Genomic DNA, 10,860 nt, shown 5'->3' on the forward strand with positions numbered 1-10,860 from the left:
TCCGGAGAGATTTTAGAGCCTTTCTGGTACAGTGTGATCTGCATTTTCAACACAACCCAGCAGCTTTTTTATCTGAGCATGGTAAAGTGGCGTTTATTGTGTCTCATTTAACGGGAAGAGCCTGGGCTACTGCAGAATGGTCTAGAGACACCGAACTATGTTACTCATTGGCCGATTTCATAGAGACTATTTTGACCACGGCCAAAGAAGACTGTTTCAATCGTCAGCTCAACCGCCAGGTGGTTGATTATGCCATCGAGGCAGCAGCGGACAGCGGATGGAATGTTCCCTTCATGACAGGAAGGACCAGCTGGCTCCACTGGATATCCGGATCGATAACCGTCTTCGAAAGAGAGGATGTTATTCCCAGCTTCCAGAGGGTCGCGCCGCCAGCGGAGGATTTCCAGCTCATGTTACCGGACCATCAGAGGACTACACTTCGAATGACTCGTGAACCCATGGAAGAACCAGGCTTTCTCTGGAGGAGAGGCAGCGCGGTTGCTGGGTCATCAACTCGCTTCATGCCCGGGAAAGATCGTGCTCACCAGTCAAAAGGAGCAAGTTTCCCTCCTCGACCTGTTACTCAGGTAGACATTTGTATTAACAATCAGACCATTGACCAAGTCAAACAGCTAAAAATAAAACTGTCCCCTATCTCATCCTGTTAGTGCCAGTGCCTTTACTATAAATAAGGACCATACCGAGAGCATGCAATTTCATATTTTTGAGCCCGATTATTTTGGGGTTGGGAGAGGATTGTATGGGCAGGTGTAAACTTTCGCAACCTGTTAATGCACCAACAGACTCTAGTAGGATCATTATAGATCACCCTGACTATCCTGATGTACCTTCCTGTTACCATGATTTCCTCCTCACCGAGATTTTGACTGTCCCATTGATCTCGGGCCCCCATTGGAGACTTTTACTCGATTTCGAGACCTGAGAGAACAGCAATGGATGACTCTTCACCAAATCAGGATTATCCGTCCTTCATCGTGGGAAAGAAAGACGGGTCTCTGAGACCCACGGTGAAGAACCGCTATCCTCTACCCCTCATGTCATCTGCTTTTGAACTGCTTCAACAAAGATATTCACCAAGTTGGATTTAAGAAATGCATATCACTTGGTGAGAATAAAACAAGGGATGAGTGGAAGACTGGATTCAACACTCAGAATGGTCACTATGAGTACTTGGTAATGCCTTTTGGACTGTGCAATGCACCGGCTGTTTTTCAAGCTTTTGTGAATGAGGTTTTGCGGGAATTCTTGAATATTTCAGTGTTTGTGTATTTTGCAGAAACTACTGGATAATCAGCTATATGTCAAGGCAGAAGTCGAGTTCGAGTGTCTTTCTTAGGATACATAGTCTCACCTAATCATATCCAAATGGATCCTGCGAAAGTCAGTGCAGACTCCAGGAAAAAGGTGCAGCAGTTCCTAGGATTTGCTAACTTCTATAGGAAGTTTATTAGGAATTTCAGTTCTGTTGCTTGTTCTGACTTCTCCTAAGGTTCCCTTCAAGTGGACCCCAGGCGGATCTTGCTTTCAAACTTCTCAGAGATAGATTCACCTCAGCTCCCATACTCACCATTCCAGATCCCCAGCGCCAGTTTATGGTCGAGGTGGATGCTTCCAATGAGGGAATTGGAGGAGTACAGAAGACAACAAGATGCATAACAAGGAATTGTTAGCTGTAAGCTGCGAATGGAGACACTGCAGAGCAACCGTTTTAGTCTGGACAGATCACAAGAATCTAGAATATATAAGAAAGGCTACAGGCTAGGTGGACACTTTTCTTTAGTAGATTCAACTTCACACTCTCTTTTAGTCCCGGGTCTCAGAATCAAAACCCGATGCTTTGTCTAGACCATCCTTCCACTTAATCGGGTGATCTTTTCCTGGCAAGTGAGTCAATCAGCGCCTAGTGTCCCAACAATCTGCTGTTTGTTCTGTCATCCACTGGGCTCACTCATCTGTGCTGGTGGCCATCCATGAAGAAGAATTTGTCCGGTGTGCGTGTAATAAGACCTCATCTCAAGTTAAGATTGGTCACACATTTCGATGGATTTTGTGACAGGATTTCCCTCATCCAGAGGCGGTTGATCGATTTTCAAAGATGGCACACTTCATCCCATTCCTCTGCCAAAGTCAGAGGTCATGATGAATCACGTATTCAGGATCCATGGATTCTGTCATCAGGATATCACCCTCAGTCAAATGGACAGTCGGAGCGTCTGAACCAAGAACTAGAGACTACACCTGGGTGACCACCTCACATGGGTCGAGGTTGCCCACAATACCCTTCCCGCCACAGGTCTCTCTCCATTCCATTGTGGTGATGGTTCCATCCCTCCTACAGTCCAGGCCAAAGGTTTGGCTCTCTACCAAAGATTGTGGGTCCGCTTCCAGTGTCCAGAGTCATCAACCCGTGCAACTCCCAGGACCCTCCACCGCCCCAGTTCAGGGGCAAGCAATTAGACAAGACTCTTATCCTTTACAATCAATCAGGAGTTGGCCCTGGGGTACTGTTGTGCACCGACAGATATGCTGAGAGGTTCATGTCATTCCAGGCTTCTGATTGTTTTCACCTGTCATCACACCTGTCTCCTATGCTCATCAGTGTCAGCCCCGCCCTGATTGGTCCCACCTGTCTCCCAGTGTTCCTTGTCGGTCTTTGCCATGATCAGGTCGGGTTTGTTCACTGCAGAACCTCTGTCTCCGGTCGTGCAATTGGGTTGTCTGAGATGACTCGACATTCTGTCATACCGACATCTATTGTTCATCTGGTCACATGACATCTATTGTTCATCTGGTCACATGACATCTATTGTTCATCTGGTCACATGACATCTATTGTTCATCTGGTCACATGACATCTATTGTTCATCTGGTCACAAGACATCTATTGTTCATCTGGTCACATGGCATCTATTGTTCATCTGGTCACATGACATCTATTGTTCATCTGGTCACATGACATATCATGACATCTATTGTTCTGTCCATCCTGGAGAGGGATCCTCCTCTGTTCTCTCCTGACAGTTTCTTCACTTTCTTTTCCCCTTAAAGGTTTTTTTCTATTTCTTGGGAGTTGTTCCTGATCCGATGTGAGGTCAAAGGTCAAAGGTCAGGGATGTCTCTGTGGACAGATTGTAAAACCCTCGGAGGCAAATTTGTATTTTGTGATCATGGGCGATACAAAATAAACAGAATTGAATTGAAATCACCTGGGCGGCCCGGGGGAAAACTATTTTTATTTTTGTACCTTTATATAACCAGTTTAAATCAATTGAGAAGTAATTCTCATTTACAAAGAAGACGTGAACCGGAGGCGGTAGCACAGTCCACACAAGTGACACACACAGCACAGACACAACACAGAACCACACACACACGAGGAAATGGCTGTGAACAACATCGGTACATTAATAAACACGACGGACAACAAAAAGAAAAGCGGATTACTGGATATTCTTTGTAAAAATGGAACTTTAGTGTCATAACACATTTATGTTTCCTGTGTTCTGGACAGCTGGCTCATCTTCGGATGTAACATCGTAAACTTGTGACGCCGTTGCTTTAAATAACCGTTTCCCCACCAACTCTCTCCTCTTTTGCTCCCGCCCGCCCGCAGACGCCCAGCGCCATGTTCGCGGAGGTGCTGGTCGCCGTGGCGATCGGGGGGCTGATCCTCTTCCTGGTTCGGAGGAGCCCGACCCAGGTGCTGAAGACGGAGGATGGCTGGTGGGGGGCCGGCGAGCCCCCCGGCGGCGGGGAGGACGTCACCATCCGGCCCTTTCGAGTCGCCACCAGCGACGAGGAGCTGGAGGTGAGATTCCCTCGTAGTTTGCGCGCTCCACGGTCGCCGCGTCGGGCTTCACTCACGCCTCCTCGTCATCCTCTTCATCAGGACCTGTACAGGCGGATGGACCAGACGCGCCCCGTCCCCTCCCTGGAGGACAGCCAGTTTAACTATGGCTTCAACTCCCGGTCCCTGGAGAAGGTGGTCTCCTACTGGAGACACGACTTCGACTGGAGGAGGCAAGTCGACAAGCTCAACCGGTACCCCCACTTCAAAACCAGCATCGAAGGTGAGGCCCGCACCGCCGCTCACTCACCGCGAGGATGACAGGCTCCGCCTCTAACCCGCCGCGCTCCCTCGTCCAGGCATCGACGTCCATTACCTGCACGTGAAGCCCGAGAAGGTGCCAGAGGGATCTGCCGCCATTCCTCTGGTGATGGTCCACGGCTGGCCCGGCTCCTTCTACGAGTTCTATGGACTCATCCCTCTGCTGACGGAACCGGAGGACCCACAGGACCTCGTGTTTGAGGTGGTGTGTCCCTCCATACCGGGGTACGGCTTTTCAGAAGCGCCGCATAAGAAAGGTGAGTCAGCAAAGAGAGATATATATATAGATAGATATATATTTATATATATTTATCTATATCTATATAGATATATCTTTATATTTATATATCTATATATTTATATATAGATATATATATATCTATATATAGATACATTTATATATATATATATTTATATATATATATAGATATATCTATATATAAATATATAGATGTATATCTATATATATAAATATATATATAGATATACATCTATATATATATATTTATATATAGATATATATATATCTATATATATATTTACATAGATATATATATATATGTATATATAGATATATATATATATATCTATATATAAATATATATATATTTATATATAGATATATATATTTATATAGAGATATATATATATATATATATATTTGTTCCCCTTGAGAGATAAAGTATTACGTTTTCCGTGCGGACACTTTTTTCTGTATAAACTGTGTGTGTGTGTGTGTGTGTGTGTGTGTGTGTGTGTGTGTGTGTGTGTGTGAGAACAGGTTTTGATTCGATTTGTGCGGCACGCATCTTCCACAAACTGATGAAGCGCCTGGGCTTCCAGAAGTTCTACGCTCACGGAGGAGACTGGGGCTGGCTGGTCACGACCAACATGGCTCAGCTGGCGCCGGGGTAAGAACCGCCTCCTGTTGGAAATGCTCAAAGCCACGACGAGGAACTTCACCTTTCTGTGCACGTTGGCGCCCCTGTGGACAAAAGCGGAAGTGTTTTCTTGAGTGCCTTTAGGAAAGCACTCATTTTGACGGTCTGCCCTGCTTTGTTCTGGTTCTGCTCATGAACACGGCCTGGGTCTGCAGCAGCGTGGTGTCGGTGTGCCGAGGTGACACTCCTCTTCTGAAGATGGATGGATATCTACTTTATTCATCCCCTGGAGGGAGGGGGGGGGGCTTGTTTGTAGCAGCAGCAGTAACACGGTTACAATATGTACAATAAAATAGCAAAGCAGGACATATTTAATGTAAGTAAATTAAATAATACAGAAAATGAAACAAAAAGTCGTCCACTACTCCCTGTACTCCACTTCCTGTCCGTCCCTGATGAGTCGGCGTTCCCCTGCCAGTAGAAAGTGACCAACAGTGACGTAGAATACGGTTTTACTCGTCTTTTCTTTTCTCTCCTACCCCAGGATCGTCAAAGGCTTGCATGTGAACTTTGCCCCGCCCTCCAAACCGGGCCTGCGCGTGGCCTTATCCATCATGCTCGGCCGTCGGTTCCCCAAGATGTTCGGCTTCACCGACACGGACGTTCAGCGCCTCTTTCCCTGCACGGAGAAACTGGTGGTGGAGTCCATCAAGGAGTCCGGCTACATGCACATCCAGGCCACCAAGCCCGACACCGTGGGTAGGGACCCGGCACCGCGAGGCTCTAGACCGGCTCCCAGAGCGTTTTAAGTGATTCATAGGATCTTAAATGGGTTTATTATGTTAGGCTATGCTCACATTACAGGGCTTGATGCTCAATTCTGATTTTATTTGACCCACATCTGATCTTTCTGACCTCGGCGTTCACAGATCTCTGCACTGAAACACACCAACAGCGTCCCACGCGTTGGTCTGAAAATACACACTAAAGTAAACACACTGCTCCGTTTTTAAGAAATGGCTCCCAACAGATAATCCTCCTGAATCACAACGTTTGACTTTGAATGTTCAATATTCTGTGAATGAAGTGAAGTAAGAGGTGTAACTTAACTGAAACCCCCTCAGAGGGCGTCTGTGTGACCAGGGTGGGCTAGCAGCAAGCCAACAGCACCAGGATCCATCTACAGAACCACAATAACAACAACAAAATCATATTTTTCCCAATACATCGGAATCTTTGGACTTTTTGGGATTTTGGGCCACAGATCGGATTAGGGAAGAGATTAAAAAAACAAACAGTCTACGTTCGTAATGTGACGAAGCCTCGGTCTGGCATCATGTCTGACTCCTTTGCCCGCAGGCCGAGGACTGAACGACTCCCCGGTGGGTCTGGCTGCCTACATTCTGGAGAAGTTCTCGACGTGGACCTGCCGCGACTTCAGGAACCTGGAGGACGGAGGACTCACCAGGTGACGAGAACACGATGTTTGCTCTCCTCACATCTTCTTCGTTATCCTCTCGTATGAAGATATTGTATCAAAGTAGATTACTTCACCCAGTGATAATCCAGTCTATTCAAATTCAGATGATATGGATGATGGATGAGGTCCTGCAGTGGGCACCACTCAGAAGCCTCATTGCTGTGACATTAAAGCATGTGTGTGTGTGTGTGTGGCGCCTTGCAGGAAGTTCTCCCTGGATGACCTGCTGACCAACGTGATGATCTACTGGGTCTCTGGCTGCATCGTCCCCTCCATGAGGTTCTACAAGGAGAACTTTAGCAAAGGCCTCAACCAGCCTCACTCTAAGTGAGTTTAACCGTGACCAGCGTCACAACAACAAAAGGGTCAGCTAATTTATGTATTCATGCTGAGGTCGGGCCCTTCTCTTTGGTGGTTTTATTGAGTTTAAAGAATATATAATTCTGTAGCCTCCCCAGTGGTGTTTCAAATCTGACTATTCACAATCTGGTAAAGGAGGGTTTGTTTGAGTCAAAATGCTGCTTCCCCTCCTCACGACGTGTTTCTGCAGGAGGACGTTTGAGACATAAACACACATGAATCCTTACTCTGCGTTCTCAACAAAAGCGTTGTGACGCAAATGGAGCAAATTTCCGCCGCGCAGATTTCCTGATGCAAAAGATTCTCCTCATTCGAGAGAGAGTTTCCATTTATCGACACAAGGCAGCGATAGAGCAGCGAGTCCTGTGTTCTTAAAGTAGAATACATCGGTCAGTCTGCGGGCCCGAGGCGTTACGTTTTCACGTCGTCCAACCTCTGCTTCTGCTCACTTAAGGTGGACTGGCCTTTTTAAGGTGGACCAGTTATTCTCCTTTTGACAAGCTGCTACTCTTAAGGTGCGTTCACACCAAAAGTGTCTGTACGTTGACTTTTCATGGGATTCAGTCGCGCGAAAAAATCTCATCGCTTTTGGTGTGAACGCACCTTTAGTTGTGACCAGCTTTAATTTTGTTCCCATTTTAATATTTCTTTGAACTTTTTCACTGGTAAATCAGTGAAAATACTCGACGGTTCCTGGTGAGATGACTGTGAACAATCCTTCCCCACAAGGCGGTATCTTCACTCGGTCTTCGTTAGACCTGAGCTCGCCACAGCTCCTGAAACACAGCGATGCCTCTGGGGGAATCGAGGAGGTTAAATCCCCCCCAATGTTAAAATCCCCCCCTTGCTGAAGTCTAACGCCTCGCCGTCTCCCCGCAGGATGCCCGTGTACGTCCCCACCGGCTTCGCCTGCTTCCCCGACGAGCTGATGCACACTCCCAAACTCTGGGTGGAGCAGAAGTACCGCAAGCTCGTGACTTTCACGCACATGGCCCGCGGCGGCCATTTTGCAGCCATGGAGGAGCCCCGGCTGATGGCCGAGGACATTCAGAACTTCACGAAGACGGTGGAGAACAAGAAGAAGAAGTAGTCGTCAACGTGCAGACGACAAGTAGAAGCGTCAGGATTCGTGATTGAGACGTAGGCACTGTGTTTCTCCACCAGCCGGATTCTATAATATAGTTAGCTCTGCTATGCTAACGCTATGCTATAAGAGCCATTAGTCAAGTCTGTATTATATGTTCTATTCTATAATATCGTTAGCTCGATCAAGTTAAACTCAAAAATCAGTGAGCTAGTGTTCCTAGTTTTAAACTGTCTTCAACTAGTTTTGAAATGTCTTCTACTAGTTTTGAACTGTCTTCAACTAGTTTTGAAATGTCTTCAACTAGTTTTAAACGGTCCCCAACTAATTCTAAACTGTCTTCAACTAGTTTTAAACGGTCTTCAACTAGTTTTAAAATGTCTTCAACTAGTTCTTAACTGTCTTCAACTAGTTTTAAATGGTCCCCAACTAGTTTTAAAATGTCTTCAACTAGTTTTAAAATGTCTTCAACTAGTTCTTAACTGTCTTCAACTAGTTTTGAAATGTCTTCAACTAGTTTTAAACGGTCTTCAACTAGTTTTAAAATGTCTTCAACTAGTTCTAAACTGTCTTCAACTAGTTTTGAAATGTCTTCAACTAGTTTTAAAATGTCTACAACTAGTTTTAAAATGTCTTCAACTAGTTTTAAAATGTCTTCAACTAGTTTTAAAATGTCTACAACTAGTTTTAAAATGTCTTCAACTAGTTTTAAAATGTCTTCAACTAGTTCTAAACTGTCCCCAACTAGTTTTAAAATGTCTTCAACTAGTTTTAAAATGTCTTCAACTAGTTTTAATCTGTCTGTCTTCAACTAGTTTTGAAATGTCTTCAACTAGTTTTAAAATGTCTTCAACTAGTTTTAAAATGTCTACAACTAGTTTTAAAATGTCTTCAACTAGTTTTAAAATGTCTTCAACTAGTTCTAAACTGTCCCCAACTAGTTTTAAAATGTCTTCAACTAGTTTTAAAATGTCTTCAACTAGTTTTAAAATGTCTTCAACTAGTTTTAATCTGTCCCCAACTAGTTTTAAAATGTATTCAACTAGTTTTGAACTGTCTTCAACTAGTTTTGAAATGTCTTCAACTAGTTTTAAACGGTCCCCAACTAGTTTTGAAATGTCTTCACACATACATACACACACACACACATAAATACACACACATATTTACATAAAACAATAAACAAAACAAAAAACTTGTCCCCATTAACCGTAGTAAATATTAGTTATAACGAATGACGGTCTGTACCGAACAGTTTTAAAGTATTCCATTCATAACCCGTCTAACGATGTCTTCCCCCCCAAGTGTTTACAGTACAAGACCGACCAGGCCCAGGACGTGAAGAAGATCGAGAAGCTCCACGGGAAACTGATGCGGCTCATGGTCTCCAAGGAGACGCACAGCGGCTCCTTGGAGACGGACTGAAGCGCTCCGCGGGCCGCGGCCTTCTAAACCGAGCGGACTGAGTTCAGTGGACACGTTGGAGCACCGGGGAGCCCGGGCGACGGCAACGTGGCGAGATTGATCCGGCTGCCTACGCTGACGCTAATACCTTTAGGGACGCGTCACGTATCCTGTGTGTATTTTACTCTCGGGACTTTTTTTGATACTTTTTTCATTAAAAATCCAGGGATTTTTCCTTTTTACTCATCAGGTATTGTGATCTCGTCCCTGATGGTATTACTGTAACGTAGTCGGTGTAGGTTGCTTTGGAAATGTAGAGGGAGGAGGTGATGGGTGGGGGGGGTAATGAGGGATGAAGTGTCCACAAATGACAAATCCTCTGCTGCTGCAGTGAGCACCTTTGGCATCTTGATTTTAATTTTTTTTTCACAGGAGCGAGTGTTTGATTTCTGTTTTAAAAAAGGACGTGTAATGAAGACATCGCATGTATTTTCTTTTTTTCTATTTACGTGTAAGCAGCTATGTTGGATGACATCTCAGCACGGCCGCTGTGTTCCTGTCGTCTTTCATCGTGGAGTTGCGCCTCATGAATGAAGCAGGACCATCTGATTTACTAACCTCACTGTGGAGGACCTACACACACACACATGCATACACACACACCTCCAAATGCCATTTTTCTTCTGAGAATCATTACGTTACATGTTAAATAAATGTTTATTTACCCCAGTACAGCCAGTACTCCTGTGTTCATCTTGTGGTGTCGACAGTGTGACGTCTGCATGTTTCCTTTCCTCATTTCTAGCCCCTACTTCCGGCTCCTTTTACGAGGACAAACTTTTAACTCCACACCAGCAAAGTTTCATGATGGCATCTTGGACGGTTACAAAGTCGTTGTGGTGAAAATATTTGCCTGCGGAGAAATGGAAACATGAACACGTGGCAAATACTAAAAAAACGTCTTCTGTTGTAGCTCTTTGCCACAGAAGGCGCCCAAACCCCCCTCGCCCCCTCTCCTTACCCACTTGCACTCTTTCTGCCATATTGAGTGCTCAAAATGTACCCATGTCTGGTCAGATGTTGATTTAAGTGTGCGTGTGATTGCGTGTTTAAACACTACCGTTCAAGAGTTTGGGATCAATTAGAAGAAGGAAAAACCTTTAGAAATGTCCTTATTTTTCAAAGCATGTTTTTTTCAATGAAGATGACATTAAATTAATCATAAATACACTTTATACATTGTAATTATGGTAAATGGCTATTCTCTGGTGTTTAATGAAGTCTCTATATAGTGTGTAGAGGCCCATCTCCAGTGCTCTAATGGTACATTGTGTTATCGCCTTCGTAGACTAGCGGAGGGGTAGAAACCCCTTTTTATGTGAGCGCAGCTGAAAACAGTTATGCTGGTGAGAGAAGCTATAGACTCGTAGTCACACACGGCGCATGCCTCTGCTGTCATAGTTAAATATGATAGGCTATCGTAACCTGCTGACAGGGCGGAGTCACCTGAGAAGTTCACAAC

The 10,860-nt window shown here is 44.9% G+C and overlaps 1 protein-coding gene across 3 annotated transcripts; it reads left to right on the forward strand.

The window, feature by feature from the left end:
• The first annotated feature begins 3,011 nt into the window (after positions 1-3,011).
• LOC130202368 (epoxide hydrolase 1-like) lies at positions 3,012-10,072 on the forward strand. Of its 3 annotated transcripts, none has more exons than XR_008833352.1 (9): positions 3,012-3,829; positions 3,911-4,091; positions 4,168-4,386; positions 4,911-5,040; positions 5,555-5,769; positions 6,370-6,478; positions 6,695-6,817; positions 7,730-7,990; positions 9,240-10,072. XR_008833352.1 is itself a non-coding variant. In XM_056427859.1 (9 exons), the coding sequence occupies exons 2-9, from the start codon at positions 3,647-3,649 to the stop codon at positions 7,938-7,940; spliced, it is 1,371 nt and encodes a 456-aa protein (XP_056283834.1). In that variant the 5' UTR covers positions 3,016-3,126; positions 3,635-3,646; the 3' UTR covers positions 7,941-8,129. The 3 variants fall into 3 exon arrangements, 2 of the variants coding, with proteins under 2 accessions (XP_056283833.1, XP_056283834.1); XM_056427859.1 differs by lacking the exon at positions 9,240-10,072 and having other exon boundaries at positions 3,016-3,126; positions 3,635-3,829; positions 7,730-8,129; XM_056427858.1 differs by lacking the exon at positions 9,240-10,072 and having other exon boundaries at positions 7,730-8,129.
• Positions 10,073-10,860: the final 788 nt, after the last annotated feature.

Source organism: Pseudoliparis swirei, chromosome 12 (assembly GCF_029220125.1).
Source record: "Pseudoliparis swirei isolate HS2019 ecotype Mariana Trench chromosome 12, NWPU_hadal_v1, whole genome shotgun sequence".
Taxonomy (NCBI): Eukaryota; Metazoa; Chordata; class Actinopteri; order Perciformes; family Liparidae; genus Pseudoliparis; species Pseudoliparis swirei.

Bases quoted from the DNA above. Each gene is read 5' to 3' on its own strand.
- LOC130202368 (XM_056427858.1), top strand. From the start codon at position 3,647: ATGTTCGCGGAGGTGCTGGTCGCCGTGGCGATCGGGGGGCTGATCCTC. The intron at 4,387-4,910 runs GTGAGTCAGCAA...GTGTGAGAACAG, and splicing joins AGAAGCGCCGCATAAGAAAG to GTTTTGATTCGATTTGTGCG. The intron at 5,770-6,369 runs GTAGGGACCCGG...CTTTGCCCGCAG, and splicing joins CACCAAGCCCGACACCGTGG to GCCGAGGACTGAACGACTCC.